Raw genomic sequence first — 20,807 nt, forward strand, 5'->3', positions numbered from 1 at the left:
GCTGTGGTTCAGAGGACAGGAGGGACAGCCTTGGCCTCTCCATCCCTGGTCATTTCTTCTGTCTCTGGTGGCTGCTCACCCTTCCCACTCGGCCACGTCAGGCAGATCGCCTCCTCCCACAGAGAACTGGAATGACCTCCAGGCAATGAGTTTGGCAGCCTAATTTTCAGATGGGGAAACTGAGTTGGGGAAGGATTTGAGAGCTGGTAGTAGAGACAGGCCTGGACCCTCTATAGGATGTCTGATTAATAGCCAGTGTGCTCCTTGACCAAGAAGCATATCCCCATTTGGCCTACTGGGTGCGTGTGAAATGCCACCATTTGAACTCCCGTACTTGGAACTGGGGCATAGAAGGTCCCCTTACAAAGAAAACATTTGCAGGGATAGAGGGCGTCCTGGGCTGCTCTAGCCCCCTCAGCAGGTTCCCAGCATGGATCTTCTCTGGACTCCTTCTGTGGGCTCGGATGTGGGATCACCCCTGACCGACCTCTGGGGGTGTCCGTTGACATACAAGGGGCCTGGCTGGTGCTATGATCCCAATATCAGTGACCTGGAGCTCTTTCTGCCCTTCCCTCACAACCTGAGCCTGGCCCAAGGAAATGGAAACTCTTCCCTTTTCCCCCTCCCTCTGCAGGTATCCAGTTCTCCTCCTGGGATCTCCTGGACCCTGGAGACCTTACCTTTCCCACCCCCTCACCCCATGGCTCAGATGCTATGACAGTTTATTTAGAATTCTCCACCTCCCCTCACAATGTATCCCTAACAACTTATTTACCTTCCTCCACCTCTGCCATGAGCTGTGATTATCTTGATCCCAGCCAGGCCTCTGCCTCCCCAGCACAAGGCCCTCCCTACTGTCTGCATCTCCTCCCAGCCCTGCTGTCCTGGGAGGGCCACCTGGGATCCCCTGAATGGTACTGAGTTGGGGAAACCCTGGCTCTTGAGCTGCTGCCTCCAGTTCTGGCCCACCATATGGCACAACTCCAAGGGGCACGATTCACAGAGCTGGTAATACAATATGAATAGTGCCCTGGGGTCCTTAGTCACCCCCTGCTGGGCGCCCTGATGGCTGGCAGTGGGAATCAGCAGGGTGGGACAGCTGGTGGTAGGGAAGGGACAGCAGTGTATCATCTGTCCTGCTGGAAGGAGGGACTAACTATCCTTGCAGAGAGGGAAGGGGCGGGGAATGGAGACAGGAAAGGTCTCCTGGAGGAAGGAGGTTTGGGCTGGGCCCTGAAGAATGGGCAGGAGACCACCAAGTGGGCCTCCATTATAGATTCACTTTCACCAGGCCTTTCTCAACAACTAGGTGGGGTTTCTGGGGGTGGACCTGGGCCTCTTCAACAAGGCAAAGTGAGGTCGTTGTCCCTGACTGCCGATTTCCAGGAGGAAAACGAGACCCAGGGAGGGACAGCGGTGGCCCCGTTTGCACTGGCAATGGTGACAGGTCTCAGAAAAGCATCCAAGTCTCCAGTCTATCTTGCATCTTGCAACCCCTTCTTTATTGGTTTGGAGCCCAGAAGCGGCTGATCCGAGAGGCCTTGTCCGGCGCAGCCCCCTGCAGTTCCCGGGGAGCGCGAGAGATGGCGACACAAAACAGCACGGCCGGGCTGCAGAGCGCGAGCCCCATGCCGGTCTCCAGGGGGCGGGGGTCGCGAACCTGGGCTCTGACGTCGGAGGCGGGGCCGGCGGCCGTGACGCGCGGGGGCGGGGCTGCGCGCCTTCCCGGACCGGGCGGCGATTCATTCAAAAGGCGCGCAGGCTGCGTGGCCGCCCGTGCGCACGCCGAGCCGGGCTCGGGCACCGCGTCGGCCTGGGAGCTGGGCTGCTGGAGCTGCTGCGGGGCGGCCAGGTAAGGAGGACGCGCGGAGCCCCAGCCTGGAGGCCGGGGCCAGAGGGATGCGGGCCCGAGCGGCGCCCCCTGCCTCCCAGCGTCTCTGAGGAAGTTCGCCGGCGCGGCGGATGCCGCAGCCCAGGCCCCGCGGCCCCCCGCCCCCGCGTCCTGTCCTGGCGCCTTCCGCGCACGGACCCCCGCCCGTCTCTGAGCTCCCTGCCCGGGGACCTGTGTGTCCTCCGGCCGCGGCTCCTGGCCCGACCGTGCGTGATGGGGAGGCGGCGGCGGAACTTGCAGTTTGAGGAGCCGGCGGGCCTCGGAGACGCCCCGGCCTGGGGTACTTGGACTGAGACCAGGACGGGGTGCGGGGCGGGACGGCGGCTCCTCAGTGTGGCTGCGGCGCGGGGCGGCCGGAGGGGGGGTTCTGAACGGTGTCAGCCCGTGACTGTGGGTGACACGGCGCGTGAGGCGGCCCAGCCAGGGCGAACGTGTGGCCCGGACACTGGGCGGTGACGTTGGGCCGAGGGGGAGACACCGAGGGGCTCTGTGTGTCTGTGACAGGCAGAGTGTGTGCGTGTGACTGTGTGAGAGAGACACCCCGGTCACTACGGGTGACCGTGACCCCAGCCTACTGTGAGTGCGACCCCGGGTTACTGGGGTCACTGAGTGTGTGTGTGGCCTGGGGTGTGACCAGGACACCAGGGCCCTCATGAACGTGAGTGAACATGGTATAGAGGGGGAGGAACCCCAAGTGACTATGAGAAACAGCCCCTGAAGCACTGGGGTCATAGTGTGCTGTGGGGTGAAGTAGTGCAGTGTGTGTGTGTGTGTGTGTGTGTGTGTGTGTGTCCGCGTCCGCCCGTGTCCGCGTCTGCACCTCAGGGACATGAGTAAAAGGCGGAAAGAGGAGAGACCTCAAACACCTACTAGCAGATGGGGGCTGGAGGGAGAGGGGCCAGGGAGGGGACAAGGGTCTCTCCAGGACTGTCCCCAAGAGGGCGTCCCTCAGGAGCTCAGTTGAGTGAGGGGGGTGGACCCTGAGTGACTTGCCCTGGCAGAGGCAGAGGGGCCAAGGCTGAGGGGCATCTGGTGGGGTGATAGGTCTGGCAGCAGCTGAGGGCCTCTGAGGTAGCCTCAGGCTCCATCTTTCTGTCTCTGTCACACACACACAGACACACACACACAGACACACGCAAGGTCCAAGAGGCCTGGCTAAGCTCTGTCCCTGGTAACCTGTGTTCTCACTGGGCCCAGGCATAATCTTGCCCTCAGATCCCACTCACCCTTGCTGGGCCTCAGTTTCCCTGTCTGCACACTGAGGTGTTGGGCTGTGAATGGACTGTGAATCATCGCTTCGGGATCCTCTATTGTTCTGGGGTCAACTGTCAACTGTCTCTGTTCTCCCCTACCTCCCTTCAGGCAGAAAGACTGCAGTAGGGGGTGGGAGCAGGCTGTCTGCTGGGGACAGAGTGGCCCAGGGCTGCGCCCAGGTGCTGGTGACGGGGTTGGAAGCACAGCTCCTCAGATCACGCCGAAAATTCTAACCCATAGACATTGACTTCTCTGGTGCCCATCTCCTTTCTTCAGTTCCCTTCTTGGGGGGAGAGGGGGCATGTTCCTGGGGGGCATGAGTCGTCTCTGCTTTGGAGAGCTGGAGCAGGGCCTCTTCACCATCTAGGCTAGACCCTCCTGAGGCCCCCACCCACACAAGAGGGTCTGTTGGGTTCGTGCAAAGTGGAATGGAAATCAGGCTCCCTAGCCCAGTAGAGGTGAGGAGACACCTGCTGAAGGATCTGCACGTTCTCTCCTCTGCTGTCATCCTCTGAAAATGTTGATTGCATTCTGGGTCGGGGAGATAGTTTGGGGAGACAGTGCCAGGTGCTATGCTGAATGCTTTATGGTGTGCTCTCGTTGAATCCTCACAGTGGCTCTGAGATGTGATGACTGTTTTTCAGAGAAGGAAACAGAACCTCAGAGAAGCGAAGTGACTTGCCCAAGGTCACACAGAGTCAGGACAGTGCCAGGACTGGAATGCAGGTCTCCTGTGCCTGAAGCCCTGTAAGATGCTTGGAGAGGGCCACTCCCCTTCCTAATATCTGCTCATGGCTTCTCTGGGCTTCCTTCTCTCAAACGCAGGCTGGCAACATGGCCTCGGCAGGGTGTGCCACTGTGAGTTCTGAGTGTGGTGTGCACGTGTCTAGAACATCAGGGGTGGCTGGGTTTTATGGTCTTCCTGTTCCTCCTCCCTCCCCCTAACTCTCACCTCCTAGCCAGAGGTCACCAGAAAGTCCTGTCTCCTGCCTTCTAGAGCCTGTAACTGGTTTGGGGAGCGTCCGTGTGGCTCTGAAGAATGTTGGGAGTCAGCAGCATAGCCCAGGCTCCAAGAGTGGCAGGAGAATTGAGTCCCACTTGACCTTCACCATACCTGAGAGGCCCTGTGCCCCCGCTCAGAGTTGTTCTAGGGGCACTTTCCCCAGTCCACCCACACACTGCGGGGGTTGAGGGACAGGCTAGTAGTGACCTTGAGCTTGTGCCTACCCGCTCAGGGCCTCAGTGTCCCCATTGTTCCCTGAGGCCCCTGCTAGCTCTGCCCACTGCTGCTGCTTTGCCGAGAGCTGGAGCTGGGGATCTGGGTGTCCCTCTGTCCTCTCTGGAATGACTAGAGTTGTGCTTCTTGGGGCTGATCAGAATAGCTGTCTTGGTCTCCTGGGGCTGAGCCTGAGTTATTTCCATCCCCAGCAAAGAGGTGGAAATAGCTCAGGGCCCTGGAAGGGGAGGGAGGGGGGAAGGGTTAACCAAGGGTTAACCTCCTCTTCTGGTCCCAGCCCCACCCTGTGCCCTGCCCAAGCCAAACCTTTTTGGGAACTTGTGCTGCCTGGACCACAGGGATGGTGGTGGGGCCCGGCTGGGTTTCCAGTGTGGCCCCAGTTGGGACTCATGTGACAGTTGCTGGAGGCAGGTGCCCATTTCTGGTCAAGGAGGGGAAGCTTTCAGCCCCCTTCCCCTGCTCATAGGGTCAGCCTCATTTTACAGAGGGAGAGACGAGGTTCTGAGAAGTGCTGGGACTTACCAAGGCCCCGCACAACCCTGATATTCTGGCTCTCACCCTCCAGACAGGGAACCTACCTTCTGTCCTGCCACACGTCCCCCAGAAGACTGGTCGTGGCCCAGGACTGGAAGCAGGCCTGAGACATGCCTTTGCAAAATCAGGGCGTCTCTTATGTTCCAGCTTGGGCCTTGCTGTCCTTGCCCAAACTCCGGTATTGGCCTCTCTGCCTCCGTTTCCGGTTCTCTCACACACGGTGCCAGAGTGGCCTCCCTAAGGTAACTTGTACTGTTTGCCTGCAAAATATAGTCCAGACTCCTCATCCTAGCATCGAGGTTTTCCTTCCAGGAGGACCCTTTTGAACTTTACATTTTCACCCTCTTTCTTCCCTACCAGATGCCTTGGTTGTACTCTGCCTTTGCATTTGCTGTCTCTCCTTTCTAGAACCCTCCTGACCATTCAGGGTACAGCCCCAGCCCCGCTGCCTCCCCCAGGAAGCCCTCCCAGCCCAACGTTAGTCCTTCTTCATTGTGTGGTCCATGTGCCACATGTCCCCCCTCACCTCTGGGAATAGGCACAGGGGTGGGGTCCTCATGGGCACCACATGCCCAGTTGGGTGGGGCCGGCCTGGCCAACAGCCTCTCCTCTCCCGCTGCCATATCTGTGTTGGCCAGGCCTCTTCCTGAGGAAGGGCAGCCATCGTAGGCTGAGGGCCTACTGTGTGTTAGGATGCACAGGGAGGTTGGTACCCAGGGGTCTCCAGTGCTCCCGAGTGTGTGCTGGGGGTTAGCGGCGAAAACTCAAGGCCACTCCTGTGCGTAGGGGCCAGTTTGGTGCTTGCCCTGGACTCCTCAGGCAAGGCTCTCATTCTGGGCCAGCAGAGGACGCTCCCCCCTGAGGCCCTAATGTGTGTTAGGTCCTGGGTGCAGGGCTCCATGCAGCAGCACTGGCAGGGCATCCCTTTCCTTCCAAAGCTGCTCAGTGGGGAGCCCAGACTCAGAGGGCAGAAGGGTCCAGTCCTAGTCTGAGTCACACAGTCACTGGTGCTGGAGTCTGGCACTCAAGCTCGTGCCCAGCCCCCAGCCCCATCTCCCACAGGCGCCAGGTGGGAGGCGAGGGTTGTCTGACAACTCTGGTGTCAGTTTTCAAAGAAGGACCAGGCTGGCTACCTGCAGGGGGAGGAGGAAGTGGTGGTAGGGCTGCTCAGGCCCACTCCCTCCGTTATAGGGCCAGCCCTTCTGCCAGGTTAGGCAGGAGGGCTGGACCAGAGGGGGAGGCATTTTGCCTGAGATCAGCCAGCAGCGCCCCCCCCGCAGCCAACCCCAACTCAGGATTGGGACATGACCTCTGGCAGACCTTAGCACCCAGTTGGGGTGGCAGGGAAGACTGAGGTGCCGATGCTGCATCCCTGCTGTGTGTTCAGCCCTGGGTAGGACCACAGGCTGCTCTCATCCGCAGCCTCATGCCCAGGTCATCAGCAGCCCCGTCCAGGTACAGGCATTGAGAAGAGGGCCCAGAGACGGGAAGGGACTTGCAGGACTCCAGCGTCACTGGGATCCTAACCCAGGTATGTTTGCCTGGAAGGCCAGAGCTTTTTCCGAGGCCACCCTGGGAAAGATGAGTGCTCTATAAATAAACTGCCCATGTGGCTATGAGCGTGTGCCCTGGCTGCTTGACACAGGAGAGGGATGGAGGGGCCTCTGCAGCCAATTAGAGGCGGGGTCTGACTGTGTGGTTGGAGGGAGAAGAAAGGAGGGCTTCCAGAAGGAGGGGCCTAACTTGGACCTGTACACCCTCACGGTAAGAAGGAGCAGTGAGCACAGGGATGGAGCTGTGCCCCACCTCCTGCGTGCACTTGCTTGCCTCCCTCCCTGAAGGGGACCTCGAACAATGATGGCTGAAGGGGCCAGGAGAGGGGCGGGTCCACCCTGACAGGGAGGCTGGGAAGGCTTCCTGCAGGAGGTGGCACCTGGGCTGAGGCCTGATTGTAAGAAGAGTCGCTGTTCCCTGATGAACCATGGAACCTCCAGCCATGCCAAGAGGTCAGCTGGACAGGCACAGTTGTCCCAAATCACAGAGGCGGAAACAAGTTCGGGGATGTAGGGCTGGGTCCTGACTGCTCAGCACCCCTCGCCTTCCTGACTGTGGCTTCAGTTGGCGTGGGAGCAGGTGGACACAGGCCTGTGTAAGGGCTGGGAAATGGGCACCCAGGGTCCACCTGGCGAGTCCAAGACTCATCCACCCCTGCTGCTGGGACTGATGTTGGGTTCCCCAAGCACTCTTGCCTGCTCCTGAGCCACTGGGTGACCTTCGTTGGATGCTGCTTGGTTCTGAGCTTGGCTCCTCCTCTGGCCCTTGTGGGCTGTTGAGGACTGGTGCTCAGGAGAGGCCTGGTCAGGCCAGGCCCTGACCAGTATTACTTACAGTGGGCTCCATTTATCCCCTCAGCATCCCTGGAGACAGGGACCAGAACCCCTGTTTGCAGGGGCGGACCCTGAAGCTCAGGGTGGGTAAGTAACTTGCCCAAGGTCACAGAGCTCCGAAGTGATGACCTAGAGCTTGAACCCAGGTGTGACTGCTCCGGGTCCAGGCTTCCCCTCAGGCTCTGTTCGTTAGGGCCTGACCTGGAATTGCTGGGGTCAGGGGAATCTCTTTCCCCCAGCACCTTGAGTCTGGAGGAGGAGTCGGAGGCCGGGGCAGGCTGGGCCTGTGATCTCCCCTCAGTCTCTCTCAAAGCCTCCCCAGGTCAGCCTGGTCGGGGCTGAGCAACTCTGGGCGCCCTGGCACAGTAGTGATCGGTACAGATTCGCGGCCGGGGCAGGAGGCAAAGGTGGCTTCTCGGAGGAGAAGGTAGCAGTGGCGACAGCTGGTGGGCAGTGGGGTGTCCTCCAGCCCTCCTAGTGCTTTGCCGTCCTGTCCTGGGCACTGGCGCGGCCTCCCTGCAGGAAGGCTCTGGTTCTGAGTGCTTGGGTGTGGGCTGGAGCAGGGCATGTGGGAGCAGCGGGAATGCCAGGTCTGGGGTGGCAAGAGCAGGGGCTGCCAGCTGCCTGTCCCCACTCCACATGGGAAACCTTGTCTCCTTTCAGACTAAGTGGTTACAGGGTACTACTCTGAGTCTCAGTTTCCTCATTTGTGAAGCCTGGAACCCTGTCTTTGAGGCCTGGTAAGGGAATGGGCATGTAGTACGTTCTTAGTGAGGGGTGTTGGGGACCCCCAGCTCTGCCTCAGAGACGACTGTCTAGTTTGGGCCCCTGCCACACCTCCCAGCCCCAGGCTTAGGCCAGGGAGGGGGCAGGGGTTGCATCTGCACCCAGACTGGGAGGGGCTGAGTGGGCCCTGTCTGGCTGCCTCAGCCCTTTTCTTAGCCTCAAGGGCCAATTAGCCCCCTTGGCCCCACCTCACACCCCTGAGCCTTCTAAGCCCAGGCCTGGTGGGGGGCCAGGGAGCAGCTGCTGCTTGGTGTGCCTGGAGTCCTCACCCCAGGGTTGTGACCTGGGAGATCTTGGCTGCCTGAGGCTGGGCTGGGGGTGGGAATGGGGGAAGCCCTTCTCACTGAGTGGCCCTGAGGCAGCCTCTGCACATCTCTGGGCTCCCAGCCCCTCATTAGTCCTAGGGAGCTGGGCTCTACCCTGGGATCTTCCTCTTCCCCCTCCTTTCCTGGGCTTCCTGCTTCTCACAGGTCCCCGTGCCTTTTCCTACTGGAGCTGTGGTAGACTAGGGCACTATGCATGCAGGAAACCTCAGAGGCCCCAGAGACCCCCATGGCGGCAGTACCTCCTTCCCTGGCGCCTGCCCGCGCGCTTTGTAATAGTCTTTCAGGTGAGCCGCCTCCTGTGTGCCGCCAGCTCCCTAGTCTCTGCCGTCAGGTTGGCAAACGCTCAGAACATCTGTTTTGCGCCAGGCCCTGGGCCAGGCTCCTGGGTAGGAGGGGCCAGAGTGAGGTGGGAAGCTGTCAGGTAGGCCTGGGCTCCACCCCTGCTTTACCTCCCCCTGGCTGGGTGACCTCAGTTACCCAGGGGTGAAGCAGGGACGCTCACCTCTCCTGTGAGGAGTGGAGGCAACCCAGGATGAGGGCCTGGCCCGAGGTGATGGGAGTCTGTTCCCTTCCCTGTGAGGGCAGAGGATGAAAGGGAGGCAATGCCTAGCTGTCCTCACTACCCCCCACTGTGGGCACTGCCCTACTTCAGCCCCAGTTGCCAAGGAACCACTGGCTTCCTTGCTAACCTGGATTTCTCTATTGATGGGCGGCCTTTGTCTTGCTGCCTAGGGTGCAGCCACTGCCGAGAAAGGCCTGTGTCCAGCTGTGTTTCCAGGCAACCCTAGCCCCTGGAGGCTGCAGGGAGGTCCCCAGGCCGTCAAGCCACTGGCTGGGAAACAGAAATACCTGCCCCGCACCCCCTGCTCCAGGTGGCTACCTGCTTCCCACCTCCATCTCCCCAGCCCTGCCTCACTTGGCAGGCGGCCCGGCAAGCCCTCTGAGACGCAAGTTGTTCCACACCTTTCCCTCCGCCGCTAACCCTTCAAGGCCCTGGGGGAAATGCAGCCTTCTCAGCTTGCGGCCTAAGCTTGGTGTGACCTGGGATCTGCCCACCAACCTTTCCTCTCCCTTCCTACACCCTCCCAATCCCCCAGATTGTCAGTGTGTGTCTTCGGGCACCTCCCGTGTACCAGGCTCTGCGCCAAGCATTGTACGTAAATATAAGAGAATCTTGTTTGTACCTCGTACCTCCCATCGAATATGTGCCATAACCCCCTCCACGATTTACACGTGGGGAACCTGAGGCACGGTGAATGCTTACTGAGGGCCTGCTCTGTGTCGGGCTCTGTGCTGAGCATTTGATGTGCGTTCTCTCGGCCTCACAACAGCCCTCTGAGGGATGGGGAATGGGGGTGGGGTCCACAGCCACCGAGCCAGTGAAGAGCAGAGCAAGGAAGGCTGGTTCTCCTCAAGTCAGGCAAGGGCTTCAGATCCGGGTTCAGTCCCCCACCCCGAGCCCAGCCTCTAGGCTTCTTAATCGTCAGCCTGCTCCCTGGCCCTCTTGACCTTGGGAGAAGGTGGACCCTCTCCTGAGTGCCTTTTCTGATCCCCCTGGTTCAGCACATACCTATTCACGTGCTGGGCACCCGGTACGGGGGCAGCACGTCAGCGGGGAAGGGGTGGGTGCGTAGCCTGGTCACACCCAGGGCGAGGACTGCACAAGTGAGGTGGTGGTTGGGGGCCAGGAGGAAGTGACTTTGAGCTGAGCTCTGAAGGAAGGGTAGCTGTCAGTAGGGTGATGGGAGGGGTTTCTGGGCAGAGGAAACAGCAGGTACCAGTGCCAGGTGAGAGAGGCAAGTGTGGGGGACAGAAAGCAGCTCTCAGTGGCTGGAGTTGCAGGGAGGGACAGGGGTCAGATCTGGTTGTTGAGACGCCTAAGCTGCGGGGGGCTGAAGTGGAGGCCAGGGAGGAGGCCAGGGGGCAGGCGAGGGGTGGGGTGAGCATGGAGCTGTGGGAGACCCTCGGAGGAGGCCACCGCGGAGGCGGGTGAGGCTGGAGAGGGAATGCGCGGAGATGGGGCCCCAGGCTGGGGCCGGGTGACCCCATGAGCTTCAGTTCTGGGAAGGGGGAAGCTGCTGAGGCCTGAGGAGGCCCGAGTGGTGACACAGCTTCCTCTTTCTCTGAGGACTCTGGGGCTGCGCCTCCCTGGGGCTCTGGCATCTCCCGCTTGGGGCCCTGGTCTCAGCTTTGCTAGTTGGCTTTCTTCCAGGGAATTTCTGGTTCTAATGGTTTGGGCATTTTTTTGGAGGGTGGGGGTGGGCTGAGTGTGAGGAGCCCCTCCCCCTGCCCCACGCCCCCGTGAACCTGTTTTCTGGAGGCCTCCTGCTCCAGACACTGGGCCAGGGTTTTGTGGTGAGTGAGACAGACATCCCTGCCCTCGCTGCTGTCTGGTGGAGGGGGGCGGGGGCAAGCAATAAACAAGTAAGCAAACGGTTATAAGCCTTGGTGGGAGGTGCTGAGAGAAAGAAGGGGTGACAGGGAGGAAGTCACATGACCTACATCAGGCTCGTTACCTCATTTAAACCTCATGACAGCCTTGCTCTGGGACATAAACATCCCCATCTTGCAGGTGAGGAAACTGAGACCCAGCAAGGTGAAGCAGGGGCTCTGGTCCCCCAGGGAGCTGGTGACAGTGGGAACAGGCCCCAGGCTGAGATTTCAGGGAGGAGTGGCCTCTAAGCTAACTTCCTTCTCTGCCCCTGGGGCCTTGAAGGGTGGTTCTCCTCTGCCAGGAGCCCTGAGGCCGGAGAAGACCACCACCACTGCCCATCTTTGACAGCCCTCCCCCAGGAAGCCCTCAGGAGGTGCCCCGAGGTGCAGGGCTTTGGAAGGTCACTGATTGCCCTGCCTTCTGGAAGGCAGAGGGCTGGGGATGGAGCCTTCTCAGTCTCCCCTCCCCCAGCCAAGGGGCTTGATCTGAACTTGCTGTTCAGTCAGGGCTCCAGGGCTCAGAGCATAGGTGCTGGAGGCTGGGTGGGGAGAAGGCGTAGAGGGGAGTCAGAGCAGCAGGGGTCCACGTGCGTGCAGGGGGGTTCTGGGTGGAGGCCAGCGGCTGCCTGACTGGGCAGGTCCTCTGGGGGCTCAGGCTGATTGTGGGGGCAGGGGGAGCTGCTGTAAGCAGAGACTCGGGCAGCCAGACTGGAGTAAGTGCTGGTTTGGGGTAATTAGAAGGCACATAATTAGAAGGCGTCAGGGCGCTAGGCCGCGAGCGTCTGTGCCTGAGCGGGCCCTCGCTGGCTTTGAGTCTGGGCCTTTGGACCCCACTTTCCTCCTCGAAGTCTTGAGACCATAGCTACCCGTCTGTCTGGAGGTGGGCAGCTGCACAGCCCCTCCCTGTGAGCTCAGGTCACCCAGCAGGTGCCAGTCACGGCCAGGGGTGGGACTAGGGGGGAGTCTCTCCTCGGTGGACGTTGGGTCTCTTACTTTCCACCCCTGCGCCAGCTCTCTGGCCCACCCTGGGGATATGGACGGGTGCTGGGTCTGGGGGCTGGACAGGGCCACGGGGCCAGCCTGAGGTCTTGGGGCTCGTGGTCAAGTCTGGGGGTGAGCTCCCATGAAAAACCAAGGAGGGGGCCATGGAGAGATGGGCTTGAGTAGGAACTGGGCCTGGGCAGGGGGACACTTGTGACCATGTTGGAGGAGGGACCGGTGGAGGATGGGCCAGAGGATGCCACCTGTTGGGTGCTGACTGCCAGGGTACAGCCTTCACTCTACTCTGTGGCTGGACCTTCTGTCCCAGGTTTTCCCCTGAGCTGGCCTTGGGCCGAGAGCCACTGCCAGTGACCTGGAGAGTCCCGAGGATAGTGTGACCACTGCCCCAGCCCCTCCCCTGGGTGTAATTCAAACCCCTGGCCCGCCAAGGTCTGTGCCAGGCCAGGCCCACAGCGCAGCCGGATCAGTTTCCTCCGGCTCCTTTTCCTGGTGGGAAGTCCGGGCCGCCTGTAGGCCAAGGAGCTCTCGGCTCTTCCGTGACCTGGGGTTTACTGCAGGCAGTGCTTCTCCTGCCAGGCTGGGCATCAGACAGCCCCGGGGTTCCAGGCAGGGCCCCCTCAACATGCTGGGCTTGGCTGCTCGAGGCTGCCCCTTGGGGGTCAGAGGCTGCCTGTGGCCTGTGCCTGAGGCCCTCCACGTACACTCCTCCTTCACCCTCCTGAGCCTGGAGACAGGCCTCCTGGAAAGAGGTCATTGAACTCCCTTATTCTGCCACTATCCCTTTTGTGCAATCCGAATTCTTCTTCCTGCTCTTCCAACCTCGTCCTCTGCTGGAGACTTTTCTACGGAGGAGGCCACACCCTTGAGCCTGGGGGCTCAGCCTCAGGCCTGTGCCTATCACCCTCTGTGCCCTCACATGCCTTATTTGGTTTCTTGGCACTTCCCTGCTCTGGCACGGGGACGCTCACTGTTTATCTGTTGGTCGTTGGTCTCCCCTGGGGTGTGAGTTCCCTGAGGACAGGGACAGCGCCTGTCTTGTTCATACCTTTTCCCGTGCTGAGGGCAGTGCCCAGCACACAGCAGGTGCCCAAGAGAAGACAGAAGGCTTGAATGCTGGCTGCCACTCCCCACCCCTGCAGATCTGCCCGCGGCTCAAGAGATGCAGTCAGACACATCCCAGATCTCTGGAGAAGTCTGCCAGGCGGGACCGTGGGACCCGTGGGAGGACCAGCACAGTGATGGGGTTGGGGTGGGGGAGCTTTGGGGAAATGGAAGTCTAGAGAGGCTTCCATAACAAGAGGCCTTTGTGCTGGGCTTTGAAATGTGACAGAAAAGGCCTTTCTTGGAGCAGAAACAGCAAGAGTGAAGGCAGAGAAGTAGGAGAGGCGGGCATGCTTGTGCGCCCCAAGGAGTTCTGAGAGGCAGGAGCCTGAGAGCTGGGGATGCAAGCGGGGAGGCCAGGCGTGGGGTCGCTGTCAGCGCTCTCGTTCCTCCCACCTCCCGGGGCTGAGGCTGTAGGCTGTAGGCTTCCTTCCTCCCCTGCTCCCCTGCCCGGGCCTAGGGCAGCTGGCTGTTTATGGAAGAGGCAGGAAGCCCTTCCTCCACTGGGAAGCTGCCCTGGGAGGCTGGCCCCAGATAGGGTGCCCCCACCTCTGCTAGGGCCTGCAGTGGACCAGAGGGCAGGGCCGGTGAGCGTAGGCCAAGCTGCCCCAGCATTCTGCCTGCCCGGTGACACCTCTCGATGTTCCCGTCCAGCCCTGTCCTGGAAGGAGGACTGACTGCAGCTGCCTGCCTGCCTGCCTGTCCCATCCCCGTCTGAGCCTCCCCTCCATCTGCCTGAGGCTGGCGACCCACTGGGGCTTGAGGATGAAGCTGAGCCCACCGCACTGGCCCCTATCCTGCCTCCTGGTGGTGAGTTGAGGATGGGACCGTGGGGAAGGTGAGTCCTGAGCCCTGCGCTCAGGAACCTCGTGCTGCGGCGGGTACTGGGGCTGGTTACATGGCTCTTTTGAAGAATCGAGGCAGTCTGACCCTAGGAAGCGCCTCCTGCCCCACGTGCTCCTGGTGCCGTCGGCCTCCCAGTGTTTGGCACATGCTGGAGCCGCGTCTAGGGCCTGAGGAGGTCTCTGGCACCTCCCATGTGACATTCCCTCTGCCCTTCAGGGTAGCTGGCTATACGCTGTGCCTGCCCCAAACTGGGGCCCAACTGGAGGACTGGGGGGATCTCCCCTGCGGGCAGGATTCGGGGCAGATAGTTCACACTAACTGTGAGAGGGAAGAGAGGGAGCTCCGAGAGGAATAGGGGGAGGACATGAATGGAGAAGATCCTTCCTTTGGGGCCTGTCATGCTCTGTGTGGGTCCCAGGGTGTGAACGGGCTGGCCTTGTGTTGTGGGAAGGTCACGGAGGAGGATGTGGTCCCAGAGACTCAGCCGAGGCCCCGAGGCCCCATCTGCAGTCTCGGCCCCAGGGATGATGAACAGAGGCTGGTTAATGACATTTTCAGCTGTGGTGTGTGGACCAAGGCAGCAGGAAGGGGGGCGGAACCTGAGAGAGGAATTCGGAGGAATTTCCTCCTCATCATCCTGGTTAGCTACAAGGGCGTGACTCACAGACCCAGGGGCTCAAGATCCTGATCTGGCCCTGTCTGAGGCGTTTCAGCACTTTCCAGAAGCAGATGTGGTTCTCCCCTTGCCTAGGCAATGGCAATGCAGCCGGTCTGGGACAGGCAGATTTTACTTGTAGCACAAGGGACTGAGGTTAGAGAGTGTCCCCAAAGCCTGGGGGTGGCCCTGTATATTGGTGGTCCTTGTGCTTGGGGTGACTGTAAGTGGGTGGGGGGTAGGTGGCCCCAGAGATGCCATGTCCCGGTGCTTTCCGCTCCCTCAGTGTGTCCTGCCCTCTTTTCTTCCAGCTGTTGCCCTGGCCTCTGGCCACTGCAACATCAACAACCCCTTGGCCGTGCCCACCCGGCGAGGAGCCCAACCTGGTGAGCTCGCCCTGCCCATCCACCTCTCCTGGGAAGACTGTTGAGGGCCAGGGGCAGGGACCTCAGGCCTGGCTCCTGGCTTTGTTCTCACTCTTCCCCTCCTGCAGGAACCAGGGCGGGGCACATTATGCAGGTCCTGCCCCCCAGGCACCTTCTCAGCTTCCTGGGGCTCTAGCCCTTGCCAGCCGCACTCGCGCTGCAGCCCTCAAGGGAGGCTGGAGGCCCAGGTGGGCACGGCAACTCGAGACACACTATGTGGAAACTGCCAGCCAGGGTGAGCCATGGGGTGGGGTGTGGGTGTTCCTGACCAGGTGACCAGGACTTGAGATCCTGGGGTCCCAGCCTCACTCACCTCTTGAGTGGGCCACAGTCTTCCCATCTGTGAAATGGGGTGGGTCAGGACCAGTGAGGGTGCCCAGTAGCTTCCTACTCTTAAGGATAGTTTTTGGGCTTCAGTAACATCTTCCCTCCCTGCAGGTGGTTTGCCCCGTCAGAGGTCCCCCATGTTCCCTGTCGGCCGTGCTCCTGGACACCCCTGGGTACTCGCGGCTGTTACGGTGAGTGGCAGGTGATGGCTAGGACTGGCGGGGTATGTGTGGGGAGGGGTCTGGCGAGCTTGAGCCCAAGGGCCCCGCAGTGTCCGTCTGGGGTAGTGGGGTCCTCACTCCCCTAGCCCAGGGGAGGGTGTGCAGCCACAGGGTGTCTAGCAGGTCCGCTGGCTGTGTCTTCTCACCCCGTCTTTGAGTGGCAGAGACTGTCCAGCAGGTGGCTGCCACAGGTTGGGTTTCACATCCCAACCAGTCTCCTGTCCTTATCCCCTCGAAATAACCCACGTAGCTGAGTGTGAGCACATACGCTTACATACGTGCACCTCCTCTCACCTGTTGAGTTGGTCACCTTCTGAGGCAACTAACTCATGGGTCAGGCTGTGGGGAGGCAGGATCCGGTGTTGCTGTGCCCAGGCATGTGCACCGTTGCCTTTTGTTCACCCCTGTGACCCATCATGAGGGGTGGACAGGGGCCTCAGGGTCTGGCCGTCCTGAGGGCTGAGGAGGCCTTGCTCAGGCTGGCTGACTGGTCAGATGGCCAAAAAGGAGGGTGTGAGTTGCTCTTTACTTCCCCACCATAGTGGAGAGTGGGTGCTCTGGACATGCCAGTACCACCCACCGCCCCGACCCCTGCCCACAGTAACCCGGGCCCTGGGCCTCTCTGAGTGTGTTTCTCTCTGCCTCTGTCTTTCCTCCATGCCTCCATCCTCCGTGGTGCTCAGAGCGGGGGCGACGGGCCCGACGTGGCATGGAGGTGGCAGCAAGGGCGAGCGGCGCGGGGGAGACGCGGCAGCCTGGGAACAGCACGCGGGCGGGCAGCCCCGAGGAGACAGCTGCCCAGTACGCGGTTATTGCCATTGTGCCCATCTTCTGCCTCATGGGGCTGCTAGGCATCCTGGTGTGTAACCTGCTCAAGCGGAAGGGCTACCACTGCACGGCCCACAAGGAGGTCGGGCCTGGTCCTGGAGGCGGAGGCAGCGGTGAGGCCCAGCCTGGGGCTGGGTGGGGAGGCCAGAGGGTGCGGCTGAGAACCTACTTGGTCTGGAGGGTCTGACATGGAGAGGCCTGCAGAGGGCTAATCAGGAGAGTTTCCCGGAGGTGCCGCACGTGGGCCGCAGAGGAGACACTGCGGACTGGCAAAGTAGAAGGAAGGGTGAGGCGGCCCGACGTGGCAACTGGGGCAGAGCAGAGGTCAAGTGGCTTCAGTGGGATTCCCTCCCTGTGTGAGGCCCTACCCAGCTGTAAGGGCCTGGACTCCTCAGGGACTGCAGTTGTGTGTGTGGTTCAAGGGTTGGACTGCTTTCTGGGTACTCAGGGTGACCTCCGACCTCTGGCCTGAAGGGCTGGCAGGGCAGCTGTCTTGGACAGGGACCATGCGAGGCTCAGGTTTCAGCTCCAGGCTGTGGTTTGAGTTACGAGCCCTGGACCCAGAGGGAGAGACATGTTCCTCCTGCCCCTACCCCAGGGCCCTGGGTCCCTTTTCTTCTTCCCCTTACCCCTCTGCGCTGTCCCCTGAGGGCTAGTAGGGCCGGGATCCCACATGCACTGCTCACAGAAATTGGGGGCCAAGTCAAGATAGAATGGCGCCTGCCATGCCAGCGCCCTTTTCAACCTCCGACACTGCGGTCTGCAGGGGTCAGGAGGGGGACAGGCGCTTTAGGCAGGCAGGAAAGTGGCAACTCAGGCCATTTTGCCTGGAACTGCACTTGTTTTCCTGGCCTAGGACTCCCTTTAACTGTTGGCTGCTGCCTGGGTGCAAGTCCTAGGAGTTCTGTTTGCTGCTGGCCCAGGAATGATTGCATGGCCCATTCTCATGCTCTTGAGGTTCGGGTCCTCAGTTAGTTATACCGACAGGGCGGTGTGCAGGGAGGTGATAGGCCTGGGATGGCAGAGTTTGCTGGGGCTGTCGGAGGTCATGGGCAGAGAGGCAGCCCACAGCTCCCTGAGGCTAAAGAGAGGAGAGGGCAGGCCCTGGGAGAGGCTGGTTCCCTCATCCCACACATCTGCAGGGACGGTGGAGTTCTGATGGCCCTGAAACCGCTAAGCCCCTGGTGCTGCTGGGTGCAGGGAGCAGTGATGCTGAGTAAGTAGTGAAGGTGATAATGGGCTCAGAATCAGAGCTGAGGCCCTTAGGTACGCATACAGCCAGGCCAGGGGCGCCCTCTGCTGCCATGTCCTGGTGTAGCCTGTGAGCCCAGGGTGTCCCACTGCCTCCTTCCCTAGGATCATGGTTCTCTGTTCTTCCCCAGGGGTCAACCCTGCCTACCATACTGATGACGCCAATGAGGACACCATTGGGGTCCTGGTGCGCCTGATCACAGAGAAGAAAGGTGAGGGGGGAGGTCTGACCCCATCCCTCCCAGAGCTCTGCTCTGCCCCTCCCACCGGGATACCTCAGGCCAGCGTGCCCCCTCTCTGACCACTGTGGCTCACGGTGCTCCCGCCTCTCTGCCTGCTCTTGCCTGGTGAGAGGTGGAGGAAAAGGCACACAGCCTGGGCCAGGGAGGGGGTGGCGGGTAGGTAGGGGGATTTGTGCTGGGGCAGGAGGTTGGGGGGAGTGCCCCTCACGGCCCAGAGCCGGGTTCTGACTACAGCTGCCCACAGAGAATGCGGCGGCCCTGGAGGAGCTGCTGAAGGAGTATCACAGCAAACAGCTGGTGCAGACCAGCCACAGGCCTCTACCCAGGTAAGTGGGCAGGTGGGCAAGGAGGGACCCAAACCACAGGTAATCAGCCTGCCTCCTGGGGACTCACCACTTGGGTATGTTGCCCCTCCTGTCACCCCGCTTCCCCTTCACCTACCTCCTGGGGTCTCCTGGGCCTGCCCTGCCCCAGCCCTGCCCCAGTGACCGCTCCCACCTGTGTCTTCCACAGGCTGCCGCCGGGCCCACCCACCATGCCACACGTCTGCCCGCATCGCCACCACCTCCACACTGTGCAGGGCCTGGCCTCGCTCTCTGGCCCCTGCTGCTCCCGTTGTAGCCAGAAGTGGCCCGAGGTGCTGCTGTCCCCCGAGGCTGCAGCTGCCACCACTCCTACTCCCAGACTCCTGCCCAACCCGGCCAGGGTGCCCAAGGTCGGGGCCAAGGCAGGACGCCAGGGCGAGATCACCATCTTGTCTGTGGGCAGGTGAGGAGGGCATAGACACAGCAGGGTGCCACAACATGACATGACAGCTCTGGGGGTGGCAGGGCCCTAGCCTGATCCATGAACAGTGGGTTCAGTGGTGGCCTCACCCTTCCTGGCCTCAGTGGGCCTCTTTGCAGTGGGGGCGGCCAGGGAAAAGCCAGGTCTTCCCAGCTACGCTCTCTCACATGGAGTCCCTGGGCCCCCAGGGCAGGGTCATAGCCCCCATCACACCTGCGCCACCTCAGGCTAAGAGCCTGTCCACCTGCAGCCTAGTGTCGGGAGGTGTTGGGAGCTTGTCAGTGGGTGGGAAGACGTGGGGAGGGCTCAGGCTCTGACCCATGAACTTGCTGTGTGACCCTGGTGGGTGCTGCGCCCTCCACACCTGGGGTCCTTCCTCTAATGGAGGATGATCGCACTACCTCTCCCCACAGGTTCCGTGTGGCCCGAATTCCTGAGCAGCGGATGAGTTCGGTGGCCTCAGAGGTGAAGACCATCACGGAGGCCGGGCCCTCAGGGGGTGATCTCCCTGACTCCCCACGACGTGGCCTCTCCAGTGAGCAGCGGACACTGCTGGGAAGTGGTGGAAGCCACCCTAAATGGCTGAAGTCCCCAGCAGAGAACAAGGCCGAGGTAAGGACCAGAGGGGAAAGGTGTCTGTTGGCACCTGTGCCAACCCCGACTGCAGATGGGGCAGGGGTGGAGGTACAGAGGGCTACTGCCTCCTGGGGACTCACCACTTGGTATGTTGCCCCTCCTGTCACCCCGCTTCCCCTTCACTACCTCCTGGGGTCTCCTGGGCCCTGGTTTGGGGCCCTCCTTGTCCACCTGCCCACTCACCTGGGCAGAGGCCTGTGGCTGGTCTGCGCCAGCTGTTTGCTGTGATACTCCTTGGAGTCCAGAAGCCCCCTGACAGCTCTGACCCCTCACCCCTGTCCCCCAGGAGAACCGCTATGTGGTCCGGCTGAGTGAGAGCAACCTGGTCATCTGAGGGGCTGTCTCGTCTGAGGATACTGCAGCCTTGCCCTGGGAGGCTCCGAAGGCTTCCTGGAGGAGGTAGAGCTGCAGCTGAGCCAGTGAGGATCCAGAATGGCCCAGCAGACAGAACAGCCAAGGCCAAGGCCTGGAGGTGGGAGCGTCCACCCCAGTGAGGAGGCAGGCCAGCGTGCCGGCGGGTGCTGTGTGCAGGAGCAGGTTGAGAGCCCCTCCCATCCCTGCCGCCCATTTCCTTCCCTGCAGGATGTCCCTGATGCCGTGCCCTGCCCTGGCTGGATCCTAGGAGCCCACAGGGTCCTCTGCACCGCCAGGTGGCTAGGCCTCAGTGGTGGGGAGGGGCCCTCTACCTGGCACCCCTGGCCCCATGCCTTAGTGATGAGCCACCCCTTACCTCTGTAGAGGGGACCTCCCCCTCCTTCCTGACAGGTCCTGCAAAGGGAGGGGTCAACAAAAAGCCATGAGCTAGGAACCGGGTTCCTGGGTTCTAATCCTGGGCAAGCCCCTGGCCATTACTGGGTCCCAATTCTTCTGACTGTGAAGCGGGGAGAGAGTGGCGCCTCGGTGCCCAGGGCCTTCCTGCATCTTGCAGGCTCTGGGCTGGGTCGTGTAGATGGAGAACTTGACCCCTTGCCACCCCTCCCACTAGTTTTATCTGGCCCCGTTTTTTGCTGCTTCAGGGCCACCACCTTCAAGGCTCCCAAGGGGCTGCCCATTCATGGCTCTGCCTACAGAAGGGGCATAATGCACGTGCCTGCCCCTGACCCTGCTGTTTTTATTGAAATTGAAAAAACAGACTTGACCTGGGCGGGGCTGTGGTACAGAGCCCCAACCTGCCCAGCCACCCACAAGATCTCAGGCGCTTTGGAGGGTAAGGGGTGAGGCCTCTGGCCTCGGTGGTTTCTGTGTCCCTGTGGTATTGGTGTGTCCGTCCCCTGGCCTGGGCAGTGCGGGCGACTGCCTAGCCCGCGTCTCCACTCTGGCTCAGCAACCTCGTTATTTATGTGGGGCTGTGCAGGCATGGGCCCACTGCTGTCACTGTTTCTCTTATTTATTGAAACTTTGCTGTTGTCCCACCCTTGTGTCTCCACACCCATCCATTTGTTGAATAATAAAAGGTGGGAAAGTAGTGTCATGAGGCGCTTCTTTTTCCCTGTGTCTCTTCTCAGGTCTGCCCATTCAGTGAATAGTTGTGTGTTGGGCTCCGTGTGTGGGACAGGCCACCCCTCCCCTGGCAGCGCCTGCTGTTTGGCAGGTGGACACCAGGCAGCAGCTGAAGTGGGGCCGGAGGTGGCCTCTCAGG

At 61.1% G+C, this 20,807-nt stretch overlaps 2 protein-coding genes across 10 annotated transcripts in view; one reads left to right on the top strand and one right to left on the bottom strand.

The window, feature by feature from the left end:
* The window catches only part of FAM168A (family with sequence similarity 168 member A), a 235,165-nt gene that overhangs the window by 3,446 nt on the left and 210,912 nt on the right, over positions 1-20,807 (bottom strand). The gene's annotated exons all lie outside the window — the stretch shown is intronic.
* RELT (RELT TNF receptor) lies at positions 1,945-20,669 on the top strand. 3 transcript variants are annotated; one of them, XM_060159960.1, is made up of 11 exons: positions 1,945-2,171; positions 13,606-13,761; positions 14,764-14,838; positions 14,946-15,112; positions 15,316-15,395; positions 16,109-16,366; positions 17,636-17,716; positions 17,991-18,072; positions 18,260-18,514; positions 18,946-19,144; positions 19,455-20,669. In XM_060159960.1, the coding sequence occupies exons 2-11, from the start codon at positions 13,717-13,719 to the stop codon at positions 19,500-19,502; spliced, it is 1,290 nt and encodes a 429-aa protein (XP_060015943.1). In that variant the 5' UTR covers positions 1,945-2,171; positions 13,606-13,716; the 3' UTR covers positions 19,503-20,669. The 3 variants fall into 3 exon arrangements, with proteins under 3 accessions (XP_060015943.1, XP_060015944.1, XP_060015945.1); XM_060159961.1 differs by lacking the exon at positions 1,945-2,171 and adding an exon at positions 6,513-6,680; XM_060159962.1 differs by lacking the exon at positions 1,945-2,171 and adding an exon at positions 8,051-10,215 and having other exon boundaries at positions 13,623-13,761.

This window comes from Lagenorhynchus albirostris, chromosome 9, assembly GCF_949774975.1.
Source record: "Lagenorhynchus albirostris chromosome 9, mLagAlb1.1, whole genome shotgun sequence".
Taxonomy (NCBI): Eukaryota; Metazoa; Chordata; class Mammalia; order Artiodactyla; family Delphinidae; genus Lagenorhynchus; species Lagenorhynchus albirostris.

What these genes read in the sequence shown, in the direction of transcription:
- RELT (XM_060159962.1), top strand. Translation starts at nt 10,157, where the DNA reads ATGGGAGGGGTTTCTGGGCAGAGGAAACAGCAGGTACCAGTGCCAGGT. An exon ending in TGTGGAAACTGCCAGCCAGG is followed by an intron (nt 15,113 to 15,315) that starts GTGAGCCATGGG and finishes CCCTCCCTGCAG; the next exon opens with GTGGTTTGCCCCGTCAGAGG. An exon ending in GGGTACTCGCGGCTGTTACG is followed by an intron (nt 15,396 to 16,108) that starts GTGAGTGGCAGG and finishes CGTGGTGCTCAG; the next exon opens with AGCGGGGGCGACGGGCCCGA.